Genomic DNA, 17,197 nt, shown 5'->3' with positions numbered 1-17,197 from the left:
CTGCAGAGCAGAGCAGAGCAGAAAGCAGACGGAAAAGAAGCAGGGAGAGTGAGATGAGCATTTGCTAACCAGTCCAGACTGGGGTGCCGGCTCTGCATCCTGTGCTTAAAACAGAGAAATGGCCAAGCTAATAAGAAGCTTATAGGAAGCATCTCATCCTCCCTAACAGTGCTGAGGGCACGGGTGCACAGTGCGGAGTGAAACGGGGCCTTGCCTTCCTGGAGCTTACACTGTAGTGAAGGGCTCAGGAATTGCACCAATAAAGACAGATACACGTATGTGGTGGTATCTGCTGTGTCCCGTTAGAGGAAATAACCGTCTCATTACGGGATGAGAGGTCAGGAAAGCCATCTCTGGAAAGACATTTTAGAGAAACTGAAAAGCCCACAGGAGCTGCCCGAGTTCGGGAGAGCACCTCAGGAGAGGAGGCAGCAGGTGTGAGGCCGGAGGTGGGAAGGTCTCCGAGGAGCAGAAGGGGTGAGAGGCAGAGGGCTTGAGGCCTTGGGCGCCGGCGGGGCACAGCAGCCCGGCTGCCCTGCAGAGCATGGTGCTTTTCCTCCAAGTACCGTGAGAAGCCAATGAAGTGCATTAAGCAGAGGAATGATGTTATCCTGATTTATATATTTAAAATGCTTTTGGCCACCCCTGTGTGGAACACAGATTGGAAGACCAGTGTGATGGGCCAGACGTGATCGCCTGAGTCACAACGGTGTATTCTCTGCTACCCGCCTCTCCAGCCAGATACGAGGAATCTGTGATTACCTTCTCCCCTTCGGCTTGTCGCCTTTCAAGAGGAGAGATGCTCACTTACAGGGAGATAGATTAAGTTGAGATATATAAATAAAAAAACAGGAGAGAGAGGAAGCCATTTAAGGATGAACACTCAGAGATTATTTGTGGGGAAAGGAGTTGCCGGAAAGAAGCTCTGGAGCAGCCTTCGTGGATAGAAAACCAGGGAGGAGGAAAAAGGGAATTTAAAACTCACTGTGGATTATGATGGGATCTTTCTATATTTATCCAAAAAAGTTAAGTTAAGGATTTGAGTTATTTATTAATTACTCTTGGTTTCAGGACAGTGTTTCCTTGGAGATACCACTCCTCCAAGATGAACGGGCCTTTATAAAAGGGATATCAAAACAGCCCCACGGGCAACAGTGCCCCGGGCGAGGTTACGCTAGAGCAGGGCCTGGGACCTGCCTGTGGAGGAGGAGAGAGAAAGCAGACGAGGGAGCAGAGGTGTGGCAGAGCCTGAAAACTGTCCCCCAAAATTCGTTCTCCCCTTCTTCTGTAAATAATAGTTTTTAGCTGGGCACTTGGACACAGAATACAGACTCCATTTCCCAGCCCTTTTTGGAGTTGAGTGGAGCCATGTGGCCAAGTTATGGCCAAGGGGATGAGTGGAAGGAATGTGTGAAACTTCCAGATCATGCCCCGGAGGGAGGCGGCATTCCTTCCCCTCGCCCCTTTCTCCTTTTCCACGGGCTGAACTGTGGAAATAGTGGTAAGCTATGCTGCAGGAAGAGAAAAAGGCCACATGCCAGTGTTGGTGGCTGTGCAGATGGAAGAAGCCACCACTCCAGGCCAGAGGGCTGATGCCTGAGCTAGTATATAAGAAATAAAGAACTTCTATCTTATTTAAGCCATTATTTTAAGCTATATCATAACTAATACAAACTGTTTCTTAGGAATCCTCCAGAGCCTTAAAATTTTTCCATCCCTTCCCATCTTAGAGGTGTAGGGGTAAAGGAACAAGGGTGGACTCTTCCCACAACCCTGTCCACAGGCTGGGGACTTAGGAACGTCGTGACTGCTCTCTGCAGTCCAGACACGTAGTGATTCACAAACTGAGTCCATGTACTTCTGTAGCCCCATCCTTAGCTGCCATCAATTAAAAATTAAAACACATGCACAACTTAAAACTCTATGTATTTTTCTAATATTTCTTTTTAATAACAGTTTCAACACTTTCAATGGTAGAAAATTCCAGTCAGATTTTGGAAATCTCTGCAAAAGACATTCCCAGATGGTCCAAACTGTGAAATCCATCATATAGAGTGTGATCTCTGAGGAAAAGGACCCAAGTTTTACTACCAGCCCCACAACTAACATCAGAGTCAGGCAGCCTGAGGCACTTTGCCACTCTAACCTCAATTTCACGTCTCTAAAAGAGCAGGAATGATCGCAGCCCTCCTACAGAAATACGGCAGGGCTGTCACCTCATAGAAGCTTGGGGCAAGAGGGGACGTTCCTGGGCACCTGGTCCATACTCCCATGTGATGCATGTACACTTTCCTCACGTCATTGATAAGTGGGTTTCTATCTTTCCTGCTCAGAATCTACATTTCCAGAAATAGGGACCTCATTATTATGCTACTTACTGTATTTGATACATAAAGCCATAAAAATCTGCTCAGCTAAAAGCAACCCCTTCACTCTGTCACCCTGCTTTAAGGTAGAGAGGACGTGAAAGCCAGCATGGCCAAGTGAAGAGAGATCAGACTTTAAGGTTAGATACATCTGGCCTTGAACTTCAGGTTCACCACTGATGTGACACTGGGCAAGTCACATCATGTCTTCAAGCCTCAATTTCCTAAATTATTGTAAAACATATTTCAGGGATCACAAATGATGGACATAACATGGTACATTGTACCTGCATGTGACTGTTACTTAATACTTCATGGTGTTCGCTGCTGCTATTGTTACTTTTATCATTATCATTGGTACAATCATTGCAGAAGCAGTAAGCTAGACTGCCTGGGTTCAAATCCAAGCTTTGCCACTCCCTAATGGTGGGAACTTGGTAAGTTACTGAACTTTTGTGTGCCACCATTTCCTGACTTATAAATGAGGGATGATAATACATCACACGTTTGCTCTGAGGATTAAGCATGTAAAAAGAGGTAAAGCACTTTGAATAGATCTTTGTTAACAGTTGGCACGGTATAAATATTATTTATAGCTTCTGTTGTTATTAAGGGATAATAATTTATAAAATAAGAGGGTCTGCTATTCAAAAAGTGAGCTGATCTTTTTACATGTGTGAAAATAAAATTAGACTTGACCAATTTGGAAAAACAGTTGTACGGCATCAACTCTCAAATACATACCAAAATGAAGAGGATAGTGAATGTGTTAGAACAGTGACTAAAAGAAAAATCTCTTATTCTTGCCTTTTATGGTAAATTTGCTTCTCTAAGTAGGCATTTCATTTGGGTGATATTAGGTGTCCTTGACATGAAATTGTAGTATAGAGAACAGGAAACAATCTGGCATTTAAAGTGGGCAGGTGAAAGTTTAATATGTTAACCTGGCCAAATACACATTAGCAGGCAAGCAGCACTGCCTAGTTTTAAGGGTAACTGTCTAGGATTTCCTATTCCATGTTCTACTACATAATCTCGATACGTTTCTTAGAATATTTTATTGTAGATTTATAAATGAAAGGATATTGTATCAGTCACTATAGGTTAGGTTATGCTGCAGTAACAAATAATTCCTAATATCTCAGTGGTTTCAACAGCCCAGACTGATGTTTATTATGCCAAATGTCCATCACCGGTCAGCTGTGCCTGCTCCATGTCCTCTTCATTCCGGAACCCAGGCTGGCGGAGCAGTCTCCATCTCCACATCACTGTTCTTCTGGCAGAGAGAAAAGAAACATTTCAACCCAAAACTTGGCTCTTGAAACTACTGCATGGAAGTCACACACATTGCTCTGGCCACATTTTATTGGCCAAAGTGAGTCCCATGGCTTCTCCTGAGAAGGGGATGAATAATCAATCCTCCCGCAGAGAACATGACGGGGAAATAAAACGGAATATTTGGCAAACACTGATACAACCTACTAAAGATGTCAATGGAGAATTTATCTCATGAACTGGAAAATGATTTGCTCCTAAAAGGAAGGAAGGAGAACCTCTTCTTTGTTAAGGGGAAACGTCCACACCACAGGAGTGCTTGGAACCCAAGTACACAAATATGAGAACACTTCTAGGAAAACGCTAGCTGAGGAAGCAGTTTCTCTTTGCTATTTCGTGAGAAAATAAATGCCAAACAAATAAGAAAAAAAAAAAAAAAAACCTCCAAGGAGAGGGGTGCTGTCAGAGATGGGGAGAGAGATTAGGAGCTGGGGAAACCCAGCCTTGGAGAGATGACACCATTTTCTGCAGCTCCAGGCGGTTCCAGCTAATGCCTGTGTGGCAGCAGAATGTGAACGCAAAGGATGCCAGCAAGTACATAAAAGGCAGAGGAAGAAGGATCAACATGTTTTGCTGCCATTTCCAGGAAAGGGATGGTGTCCTCAGCAGCCTCCCACAGTAGATGACCAGAAAAAAAAAGCAAACACAAATAACATTCATTGAAAATCCGAGTCCTGACTACTGTGTTTCACAGCACATCCTCCCTCAAATCCTGGCTGCAAACCAGCCCAGCCACTTGAAGCAGCGTTGGCAGCTTGCTCTCTCTTGGCACGGAGCATGCATGGCAGCTGGATGGCTTGTAGGCAGTGTAGTTTTGCAGCTGGTGGTGGTAGCAATTGGCAAAAACTAACTGTCCAGATGGGCATTAAATTTTCTTTAATGTTTATAATATGTCAAAAGAGAATAATCCTATGTCAAAGTGGTTTAGAAGAACTTTTACTCAGGAGCTTACAGAAATTCTTTTTTTGACAAAATAGAGGTTGCTTTATTTCAACTACATATGTGAGTCTTACTCCCTTAAATTAGTTCAGGGTATTCCTCCATGAGGGACCTTCCTTCGGCTATTAGGGATTGGGGGAGTGTGCACCCTATTCCCTTTCTCAGGTTCTCCACAATGTGCTGACTACTAGCCAGCATTCAGCAGTACAGGCACAGGATCTGAACTGAGGGTCCAAAAGGAAAATAATGTTTCATTCCAGAATTTTTATGATCCTCAGAGGGACCAGTGCCATTCAGGTAACATTACAAAATTAGGAGTACAGTAATAACTGTGTTATATAGAGGAAAGAGAACTAGAAAAAAAATACCATTTTCAGACATATAAAACAGGCAAGGAATTAATATTCAATATATTCATTTTAAAATTGCTATAAATCAATGAGAAAAACAAACAAATCAATGATCTATTTTAAAAATATGCTTAAGGTATGAATATATAATTCATAGAAGAGGAGATTCAGATGGGCTGCATACTTATGAAATGATTATGAACCTCACTGGTGATCAGGGAAAAGCAAGAGACCATTCTCACAAAAAAATTGGGGAAACAGGTACTCTCATACTTCACACGCTGCAGGGGGAATGTAAGCTGTATAGCCACTTTGGAGGATGATTTCTCAGTGTTCATAAATTTAAAAGGCACATGCCCTCTAACTCAGCAAATTCTTCCCTCCCCTCACTCCTGTGCAGGAACGTTCACAAATGTTACAAGACGCCAACATATTGATATTCATTACAGCAGTACTCATCAAAGTGAGGTCCTTGGACCCCTGGGATTAGCATTCTCTGAAAGCTTGTTAGAAATGTTAGAAATGGGGTGAGGAGTCCCACCCCAGAACTACTGAATCAGAGTATTCGGGGATGGGTCCCAGGAATCTATTTTAACAAGCCTTCGGGTGATTCTGATGCTCGCTGAATTTTGAGAAGCACCGTGTCGTAACGTTGTAATGGAGGGAAAATGGAAACAACCTAACTGTCCATTACATACCATGGCTTATTCGTATTAGGAAAAGTTAACCAGTAGTTTAAAAGAATGGGGTAGAAAGGTGCTGATCCAGAAAAAATATTGAAGAACAAAAGTGTACAGTATAATATTTATGTCTATTCTTTTTTTATTTTATAATTTTAACACTTTTTTTGTAGAGACAAGGACAAGGTCTGGCTATGTTGCCCAGTCTGGTCTCAAACTCCTGGCCTCAAGTGATCCTTCCACTTCAGCTTCCCATAGTGCTGGTATTACAGGCGTGAGCCACCATGCCTGGCCTACTTATGTTAAAAAAGACAGAACAATACCATATATTTCTAAACACACATATTTCTCTATATGTATTTCTACATGGAAGTATGTATCTATGTATATGTGCGGCATTCAGCAAAAAGTCTGGACTCCAAGTACACACATCAACTGACAACAGTGCTTAATTCTGGGGGAAACACTGGGATTGGAATGGTGGTCAACGGACATGGTGGCATTTTCTTTGTCATTTGATTTTTTGTAACAAGAACTCATACAGGTGTTATCTGTGAAACCTTTCTTTTTTTTCAGACCCACCATCCACCATCTCCTTAATTTTTTTTTAAGGCAAAGCCCCCTCTGGTCAAGCCCCACCACATCCCCCAACTGCAACTCCCACCCTGCTCCCCTTCCCCACCAAGCCCCTTAGCTGTGCCCCTTGGTCTCGGCTTCCCCGGCTTCCTAGGCGGCCGGGCTGGGGGTCTTCACGGTGTCTTCTCCGGCAGGGGCGGGTCTGGGGGCTCCGCTCTTCCTTTGAGGTCAACCCGCCCGCTGCTGCCTCCTTGGGTAGGGGCCTCCCAGGTTAGAGTCCAGGAGGGCGGCCTCGGTCACCCCAGTCATCCTCCTTGTTGATGAAGGCGCCAGGGTCTGGCACTCAGGCCCCTCCCCCAGGAAATCTATGGCTTCCTCCCTCTTTTTTTTTTTTTCCATTTTAAGAAAGAGCACTACGTGAGAGTCAGAGATTTGGGTTCAAGACCACCAACTGTGCTGCCTTGGGCAAGTCCCTGCTCCACTGGACTTCACCTTTCTCACTTGCCAAAGAAACTGGGCCAGTTAACCCCAAATTTTTTATTCCATTTTATCATGCTATGATTCTTGCCAGAGACTTGGTGTGAAAATCAGGTAACTTAACAAATCTGACCAAAGCAATAAACAGAAGCATATATCCGTATATACACACACATACGTATATCCTTTGAAGAGCTAGTTAGTAAAGTCATCTTAGGACAAATGACTTGCATGATATTTCTTGTCTTTAAATATTGCTATGGCTGTAGGAAGCTACGTATTTTTTTACTGTATTTATTTATTTATTTGGCAGTCATTACAGACATCTTGTAAGAAACTATATTTAAAGAAAAAGTTTACAGACCTAATAAAATAAGTTGCCCCTTAAAATTTTCCAGGGGCTTGAATTTAAGTGAATCTTCATGTCCCTGATTTCAGTAGCATCAGTGTGTGAACATAAATCACATGACCACCTGCCCTGGCAGAATGCTTTCTTCCAGAACCACACATGCAGTGAGTTTGTAATTGTACTGGGCATATATTAATAGATGGTGTCGTGTCAGAGAGCTGTGATGATAGTATCATGTTGTGATTCTAACAGAAAAAGTAGGGATTTGTGTGCATTACTCCATATATCTTCAATGTTATGTATCATCTAAAAAAAATTAAGAAAAAGAAGTATCTTGTATCAGGTATGAATCTGGATTTGTTTTGACCAAGATACAGAAAAATCTGAATAAACCAGAATTCAGGGTGAGAGGGATAGATAAGAAAGAACTTTGATTAAATAAGAACTACAAAGAAAAAACCCATTCTACTAAAAAGCAAAGAACAAGGCAAAGCTAATTAGAAAGTTCAATTTTTCCACATAAGAAAGTCCTGCTTTCTTGAGCAAATGCAGTATTCAAACACAACAAGGAGCTGGAAAGAGCACCAGTTTCCAACGACAACCCTGTTATTTTATAACCAATTAATGATAAATTTGGGACTAGAGTCCAGTTTTCCTGTCCCTTAGGCAAGGGCTCCTTCCTGAGTATAAACACAACAAATGCCTTTAGCACCTTGTATACAAGTGGATGAAGGTACCCAATTTTATAAGGAAATTAATTATGAAAAAACAGAGTTAAATGCTTTTATTGTATACCTTTAAAGTGAATTTAAAGACTATATGAAAAAATATTATTTTATAAGTATGAATGCAATATATCCTCTATTAGAATTTAACAATTTTGGATATGGATTAATTTTCTATTTGTCTTATACAATGATACTGTGTGCTGGTTATTTTCCGTGAGCCACCCAGATCCATTCTGCATCTTTCCCTGCCTTGCTCTGGCCCCTGGACACTGACCTCCCAGCAGCCCTTGTCTTTGGGCTTCGATTGGGTTTGTCCAATGGGAATAAGGGCAGGAGAGATTAGTATTTGGAGGAGAAAGAGAGGTTGGGGCATTACCTCTCCACCCTGTCCTGCTCCCTCACTGTCTTGCTGGCAGTGGCTTCCTGGCAGTCCTCTTCCGAGGCTCTAAGCTCTCTGGGGACTCTCTTATTTGTGCCTTTGACCCAGCCCACACCTCTGCAAGTAGTCCCTCCACTACTCTCTTCTTCTGTTAATCCTTTGTGCCATCAGTGTCCTGCCAGTACCCTACCTGCTCACGGCACAGAGTGAGAAGCCTGTAGATATCCATGAATACTGGTGTAAAGCCAGCAACTGGTAAATGAAGTCCCGTGCCATCCCTGAATGAATCCTGGCCAGAGCCACACTAGGTCCTTCACAACCCAAGCCTGCCTCTCTGCATGCTCTGCCTTTCTGTTAGAAGAGACAGCTGGCCATGGACCTAAGCATCCTGCTTGTTCACATTGGGCACACTGAAAATGCAAGGTCCTGGCCGCCCTTGACCCAGGCCAGTTGGATGAGATAATGTCTCTCTCCAGGACAAAAAGAGCAGTCTTGCTTACCACTTGCTCAGTCAGTGGGTTCTTGAGCTCAGTGTTCCTCAGCTGGACACAATCTCTCTGAATACACAGCATCCACCTGGCCAGTCTGTGTTGCCGCCGTAGGACTTGGGGAACAAAGGAAACTGATGAAAACATGATGCTCAATATTGCTTTCTGTGCTATGAATCTGACCCAGGAGTCTCATGTCTTCTCCCAGCATCCATGAAATAGTAACAGGCTAATTTATGAGTTTGTATGTAGGGTAAAATCCCAAACCCCGACATCCTCATGCACGACACTATGGCGACACTGGCTTCCTGAGTCCTGTCTTCAGGATTTTGCACCTTCTCTTCCCTTCCTGTGGAGTGCTCAGTCCCAAGGTCTTCGCATGTCTGGTTCCAACTGTTCTCAAGCCTCAGATCACTTGTCATCTTCTCAGAGAGGCCTCTCTCACCACCCGATCAAAGGCAATCTATTTTCTTCTTAACATTGTTTTACTATCTCACGTTATCTTTCCTTTATTTGTTTAATGCTTACCTTTCCCCTACTAAAATATAAGCTCCAGGAGAACTAGAATTTTTTCAGTCTTGTTCTCTGCTATCTCTCCAGAATTTAGAATAGTGTCTGGCCCAATGAAGTAGCAAAAATAGATATTTGACAAGTAAATGACTAAGTAAATGAATGAATGAGTTTTTGCAATGTTACCCTTTATTGTGTGGTATTATACACTCTTTGACTATCAGGTACCTCATCTGTACAATGATGATAAAAAAAAAATTTGCCTATGTTATATATATTATATGTACAATTATATTTATCATACAATTGTATATAACATATTTCATCTTATATGTTATATATAACAATCAAATGAAATAATGTAACAATATTCTGAAAACTTTCAAGTATAATATCATTCCTATAAAATGCCAGTTTTAGTTTTAACATAAGCACATATTTGGGCTCAACCTTAATATTTTCTGCTTTTTATTGTCATTTAGAAAAGTCACATAAATGTCATGAGATGGGTATTCAATGCAGCCAGTTAAAAAGGGGGTGCAGGAAAAGTGAAGGAGTAAAAGAGACCATTTCTCAACATATCTAGTTTTGTTTTTTTTTAAGAAAGATTGCTTATTTTTGCCTTTTAAAAAATTTTTATAAATTTACAGGGCAAAAGTGTAATTTTGTTACATGGATATATTGCATAGTGGTAAGGTCAGGGACAGTATATACATCACTCAGATATCGTACATTGCACCCATTGAGTCATTTCTCATCATCTACCTTCCCATCCATCCCAGTCTCCACTGTCTATCTGTACTCTATGTCCATGTGTACACATTATTTAGCTTCCACTTCTAAGTGAGAACAGGTGATATTCGTTTTTCTGTGTCTGAGTTGTTTCACTTAAGATAATGGCCTCCAGTTGCATTCATGTTGCTGCAAAAGACATGATTTCATTCCTTTTTATGGTTGAATAGTATTTCATTGTGTATATATACCACATTTTCTTTATCCAGTCATGCATTGATGGACATTTAGGTTGATTCCATATGCTTGCTATTCTGAATAGTGCCGCAATAAATATATGAGTGCAGTTATCTTTTTGATATAATGATTTATTTTCCTTTGGGTAGATACCCAGTAGTGGGATTGCTGGATCAAATGGTAGTTCTATTTTTTTTTCTTTAAGAAATTTCTGTACTGTTTTCCATAGAGGTTTTACTAATTTACATTCCCAACAACAGTGTATAAGCATTCCTTTTTCCGCATCCTCACCAACATCTGTTATTTTTTGTCTTTTTAATAACATTTATTCTGACTTGTGTAAGATGATATCTTATTGTGATTTTAATTTGCATTTCTTTGATTAGTGATGTTGAGCATTTTTTCACATGCCATTTGTATGTTTTATTTTGAAAAATGTCTATTCATGTTCTTTGCCCACTTTTTAGTGGGATTATTTGGGTTTTTTAATTAAGTTGCTTGAGTTCCTTGTAAATTCTAGATATTAGTCCCCTGTGAGATGAATAGTTTGCAAATATTGTCTCCCATTCTGCAGGCTGTCTGTTTACTGATTATTTCTTTTGCTGCACAAGACCTTTTTAGTTTAATTAAGTCTCATTTGTCTATTTTTGTTTTTGTTGCCTGTGTTTTTGAGGTCTTAATCATGAATTCTTTGCCTAGATCAATGTCCGGAAGAGTTTTCCCTAGGTTTTCTTCCAGTATTTTTATAGTTTCAGGTCTTACACTTAAGTCCTTACTCCATCTTGAGTTGATTTCTGTATATGGTGAGAGATAGTGATCTAGTTTCATTCTTCTGCATGTGGCTATCCAACTTTCCCAGGACCATTTATTGAAAAGGGTGTCCTTTCCCTAGTGTATGTTCTTGTCAACTTTATCAAAGATAAGTTGGCTACAGACATGTGGCTTTTTTCTGGATTGTCTGTTCTGCTCCATTGATCTATGTGTCTCTTTTCATATCAATACCATGCTATTTTGGTTATGATAGCATTGTAGTATAATTTGAAATCAGGTAATGTGATGCCTCTAGCTTTGTTCTTTTTGCTTAGGATTGCATTGGCTATTTAGGGTTTTTTTTTTTTTTTGGTTCCATATGAATTTTAGGACTGTTTTTCTAATTCTGTGAAAAATCATGTTGGTATTTTAATAAAGATTGCCTTGAATCTGTAGATTACTGGGCAGTATGGTCATTTTAACAATATTAAATCTTCTGACCCACAAGCACAGATGTTTTTCTATTTGTTTGTATTGTCTACAATTTCTTTCATCAGTGTTTTGTAGTTTTCTTTGTAGAGATCTTTCACCTCCTGGGTTAAATATATTCCTCGGTATTTTATTCTTTTAGCTACTGTAAATGGAATAGGATTCTTGATTTGAGTCTCAGCTTGATTGCTATTGATGTATAGAAATGCTACTGATTTTTATACATTGATTGTGTATTCTGAAACTTTATTGAATTTGTTTATCAAATCTAAGAGTTTTTTGTTGCCATCTTTCAAGATAAAAGATCATATCATCAGTAAACAGGGATAATTTGACTTCTTCTTTTCCATTGAATGCCTTTTATTTCCTTCTCTTGCTGATTGTTCTGGCTAGGACTTCCAGTACTATGTTGAACAGGAGAGGTGACAGTGGTCATCCTTGCCTTGGTCCAGTTCTTAGTGGGAATGCTTTCAGCTTTTCCCCTTCCAGTATGATGTTGACTGTGGGTTTGTCATATATAGCCTTCATTAATTTGAGGTATATTCTTTCTATGCCTAGCTTTCAACACATCTAATTCTAAGTAATAATACCTCACTGTCCTTCAAACAAAAAGTACTGCTATGTTCTAAGTCAGCACAATTATAGAGACATCATGCAGAGATGACAACACTCCAGTGATTTCCAGGGCTTCACCCTTACTAATGAGGTAGATTCCAGAAAGCCAGGCCAATTGCTGGATGCTCCATCTGGGGTTTGGAATGTTCATACTGTCCTCTCCCCTTGCATGACTTGCAGTTTGTGCCGAGTTTTGCAGAGCCTCTGCAATGTGGGTGATTTGCATTCTTACAAAACAAATCTGATACAATATTACAGGGGTGGGAGGGAACAGAAGGCTCCCTGCTTTAAATATTTTTTAGCCACATCAATTGGAGGCTCACTGGGGATCTTTATCAAAGAAATAATGAAGCCTTCCTCAGCCTTCTCCCAGCCTCCTGCTTGCCTTTTCCCAGCACTCCACTTACCCACCTCTGTTCCCTACCTGGATCTGCCTGGCCTCCCTCCTGTTTTTGGTAGTCCTGCCCAGCGATGGAGCAACCTGAAGATTCGACTGCAGAGACCATTTCATAGTCAAGAATCCCCCATTCAATGCCAAGAAGAAAAATCTCAAAATGTCTGACACCAATGACTTCATAACTATAACGTTTTATGGTCAGACTGGAGAAATCCCTATGAAAATTTGAAATAAATTATGTCTGAAGAAGTTTTTTCATCTGTAAAACGACAAGGTTGGAATATTTATTTAACAAATACTGTATGGCACACACTCTGTACCTGGCAATGTCTAATAAGATAAACATTACTAAAACATGGCAAAATTACTAAAACATTACTAAATTCCTAAAACATTACTTGGTTTAATGCTCACAAAAACACTTTGAGGCAAGCTCTGTTATTATCCCCATTCTGCAGATGAAAAAATTGAGGCACAGAGAAGTTAAGTAAACTGCCCAAAGTCAGGCAGAGACAAAGCGGCAGACCTGGGCTCTGAACCCAGGCAGCCTGGCTCCGGGGCCATCTGTCAGCCACTGTGCCACACTGCCACTTAGATCATCACCAAAGTCTTGTGTTTTGCTAACTTTCATGATTCAGCTCCCTCGGGGCCTTCATTTCCATCACCTTCTAACATGTCTAATATGCATAAAATAGATTGATTATTTGGCCAGATTCACTCTATTTCCTACCTTATAAGCCTACTTTCTGGGTATGTGCGGGGTCAGGACTCTTTTGTCAAAAGCATTGAGAGTTATTGGAAGCTGTCTCTTACTAGGGTCCAGAGAAGTCTCTCTGCCATTTACTTTACTGGAGTAGAATTTACCCTGGATGTCAAAAAGTCCACGGCGCACCTGGGCATGTGCCACCTGGAATCCAGATGTGCTTTCTGTTGTGATGACTCTGTGCACATGTGGGGCCTTCAAAGACCCTGTGCCATACCCACCAGTACTGCCTCTGCTCTGACTTCCCCACCGCGTTGACCTGGGCATTTGGACTGCCCAGGCCCAGCCCTGGATACCCAGCCAGGGTGAAGCTTTCTCTTGTCATCTAAATATAGATCTGTGAGTGGTCTGAGTGCCTGACAGCATGTGTCACTCGTGGTTAAACAGCCCACACCTCAGACCTGATCATCTACCCCTCTTTCTCTTGTTTCAAGATCAGCAAGGAGAAATTCAGTCCCAAAATATTAAACATCAAAACATAACATGATCAGGGAGGAACAGGCAGAGCACAGAGGATTTTTAGGTTAGTGAAATTATTCTGTATGATACTACAATGGTAGATACTTGTCACTGACATTTGTCAAACCTCATAGACTGTACAACACTAAGAGTGAACCGTAACATAAGGATTTGTGTGATGGCTTGTCAATGCAGGCCGCTTAACTGTAACAAAGGTACCAGTCTGAGGGGGGAATGTGGATCGTGGGGGGAGGCTTTCGTGGGGGACAGCAAGAGGTATCTGGGAGCTCTCTGTATTAATGGCTCAATTTAGCTGTAAACCTAAAACTGCCCTAAAAAATAAAGTCTATTAAAAAGTAGTAATAATGTGTTTTTATTTCATCTCTTGAAGAGGAGGCAAAAAAGAAATCCTATCCTGAAACTGCAACCACGTGGCATCTTTTTGTCTTCTTTTTTTAATCCCATCCACCTGCCGAGGTTCTCCTGCCTCAACACCATGCATTCTCTCTGGGTCTCTTTTGCAGTCTCCGTCCCCCTCTGTTCTCTTTCTACCTCCAGGTCCACACACATAGGCATACCCCACCTCCCCACCCCACCCCCAGTGGCAACAAGTCTTTTCTTACCTAAGTCAGTCGAGCTTCACTATCTCTGCTGGTTCCTCAAACCCCTCACTTACCCCCATCAGCTCAGCAAGGTATAGACAACCTGGGAAGGGCCTACATGAAACCCGCCTTAAAATGTCAAATAGCTGGAGGTGCTGTTGATGCAATAAGGTGACATTATATAAGCGCAAATTTAAATTGAACATCGCACACAGCATTGCATGGTGTGATTTTAGAATAGTGCACATTTAACAATGTTAACATAGCTTCACACTGTGCACAAATTTTGAAATAACGTGTATCCTCCACAAATAAACATTTGTAAACATCACCTAACTTAAATCTGTCAGGTGTTAGCTATCACCACGACTTTACAACATTAGCCTGTGAACAGAAACCCACTGCCCTTTGGCATGATTTGCCTTGCCTACGGCAGATTTGAATTTCATAAGGAATCTATCTTTTAGGCCTGTGTCTTTTGATTAAATGAGCAGGATTGTGATTAGACTTTAATAATTTTGTCCTGATATATAATTTAGGTATCAGAAATATATAGATAATCACAACATGCCATATTAATTATAGCTTTAATATTAATATAAAATCCAATATTTCATTTTCTACTTAAAATGTTAAGTATTTTCCAAAGACAGGTAGTGTAACCATGTACAAAACAGTGCTTTTTTAGCATGTGTGGCCCTGAACTTAAACATTGGCTTGATGGTTAATGTGTCTGCTAAGTGTGCAGCTTGTAAAGAAAGTACTTTCTATTGTTCAATAATATATCCTATTTAATTGCTGTATTATTGAATAAAAATCCCTAAAGAATTTCAGTTTCCAGCAATGTTTTCTGACTTCCTCTTGGTGTCTAGACAATAATGATTTACTGAAATGCATGGGGAGCAAAATAAGAAAAGGCCTTAAAAATATATGACATTTGTGGTTACTGAGGTGGGGGGATGGAAGAAAAACAAAGCAATATTGTGGCTTGGTACTAAGTTTCCAGATAAAATCATTTTGATATAAACAGCATTTAATGATCAAAAAATCCCAATGTCAAAGAGTTATATTAAATCAAGAGGATTTAACACAAGGGTCAGAAGTAAGAAGTTTATAAAAATCAAAATGATTTTCTATAAAAATGTCAAAGTAAATTGCCAAATAATCTTTTAAAAAACAAAAATATTCATGGAAAAATCAGTCTTTTCTACCCTGGATACCATGTTTTCCATGAGTAGTTATGAGTGGGCTTATCCGTTTCAGTTTTCAGGTAGTCCCGGAACTCAGGACTCAGAGCCCTTGGAGCCTGGCCTTTTCATTCAACATATGAATCCTCTCATGTCATAACACCCAAGCAGTGAGTCAGCCTCTACTTGAATTCCTGTAGTTGTCACCCTACTGTATTTGAGACAGCTTGATTTGAGTTAACTTTCACCTGTTGCTATTAATTCAATTTTGTAGGACAATAAAAGAATTGCATTCATTAATGCTTTGGTTTAAATATATATATCCCTCCAAAATTCATATGTTGGAACATAAACCTCAAGGCAATGGTGTTAAGAGGTGGGGCCTTGGGGGGGTGATTGGGCCATGAGGTGTCTGCCCTCACGAATGGGATTAATGCCCTTAGAAGAGAGGCTTCTAATTGCTGCTTGGTTCTTCTGTCTCTTCTGTCCCTTCTACTATGAGAGAACACAGTACCCGTCACCACTAGAGGACACAGCAACAAGGCACCACCTTGGAAGCCAAGAGCGAACCCTTGCCAGACACCAAATCTGGTGGTGCCTTGATCTTGGGCTTCTCAGCCTCCAAAACTGTGAAAAATATATTTCTATTATTTATACATTGCCCAGTCCAAGGTATTTTGTTATAGCAGGAGGACAATTAACTTTTTCCCAATCTGACTTTTAAAACCTTCAGCTAAGCACTTTGCAAATTGAATTTAAAGAACATTTACAAAGTAAGTAATCTCTCAATTCATTGACAACATTAACAGAGTCCAGTATAACCTGAAACATATATATTTAGCACTTGGCCCATTTCCTAGGCTTGGTAAGCTGCGTGTGATACAGACAGTGAAGGGTTTTGTGCCTCATCATACATATTCTCAACACAGTACGAGATGGAAAGAGACGTAAAACATGGCAATGAATTACACTGATTCCAGGATATATTCTGGAAGTTGTAAACTCTTAATAAAAACAAAGGTCAATCCTGCATAAAAGGTAGTTATTTTGTTCTCATATTTGCATGTATAGAAATTCTTAATACAACGTTCTTATGCTGCCATAAGAATACCATGTTTCCCACCACAAGTCATTATCAGATTAGAGGGACGGCAAGGAGTAAAGAGGTCTTCTACATCATTTTGTGTCTTCAAATATTACATTTACCACTTTCCAGACAAACAAGAGCCTCTGTAGAGTCATCCTAATGCCTTTCTGAAGGAAGAATCTACAACCCCACTTAGTTTTACTGGCCTATAGCAAAACCATGAAAAAAGTAAACTTTGTATTGACATTTCTCCATCTCTCCCTTCAGAAATTAGTTTTTTTTTCTGATTTGAAAATCAGAAAGAACAACTTGAGGAAGGAAGGCACAGCAATTAAAGAGTAATGGCAGGTATCTGGTGTGCTAGGACAAGCCCAGAGAGGTCAAGTTCTAAATGGACGGCAAGGTGTGCCATGGGGCATTGGAGGCATACCAGGGAAAACAAGGATTCTACTTTTATCATTATTTGCTGTGGCTCCAGCATTCCTTATCACCTTAGCACACACTTGGCTCCTGAAATTGGGGGTAGGAATGAGAAGGGACGAGTGGTTTAAGTTTGTCCCTCCAGAAAAGGGAAGATCTGGATGGGTGGGCAGCCAGGAACATTAGGGGGTATTCTCCAGGCTCTTCAACACACCCCCAAACTCTTCCAGCAGTCTAATAGACAGTGAGTGGCAAATCTGGGGCTCAAAGCTGAAATTTTTT

At 40.7% G+C, this 17,197-nt stretch overlaps 1 protein-coding gene across 2 annotated transcripts in view; it reads right to left on the bottom strand.

Moving 5' to 3' along the window:
* Window positions 1-3,293: 3,293 nt before the first annotated feature.
* FTCDNL1 (formiminotransferase cyclodeaminase N-terminal like) overlaps window positions 3,294-17,197 on the bottom strand; it is a 77,452-nt gene continuing 63,548 nt past the window's right edge. For both annotated transcript variants that reach the window (XM_045559953.1, XM_045559954.1), the window contains one exon: window positions 3,294-3,642. In XM_045559953.1, the coding sequence (XP_045415909.1) occupies window positions 3,632-3,642 (11 nt within the window). In that variant the 3' untranslated portion in view covers window positions 3,294-3,631. The remainder of the gene's footprint in view (window positions 3,643-17,197) is intronic.

Source organism: Lemur catta, chromosome 8 (assembly GCF_020740605.2).
Source record: "Lemur catta isolate mLemCat1 chromosome 8, mLemCat1.pri, whole genome shotgun sequence".
NCBI classification, from domain to species: Eukaryota; Metazoa; Chordata; class Mammalia; order Primates; family Lemuridae; genus Lemur; species Lemur catta.
This window is presented reverse-complemented; position numbering and strand designations above follow the sequence as displayed.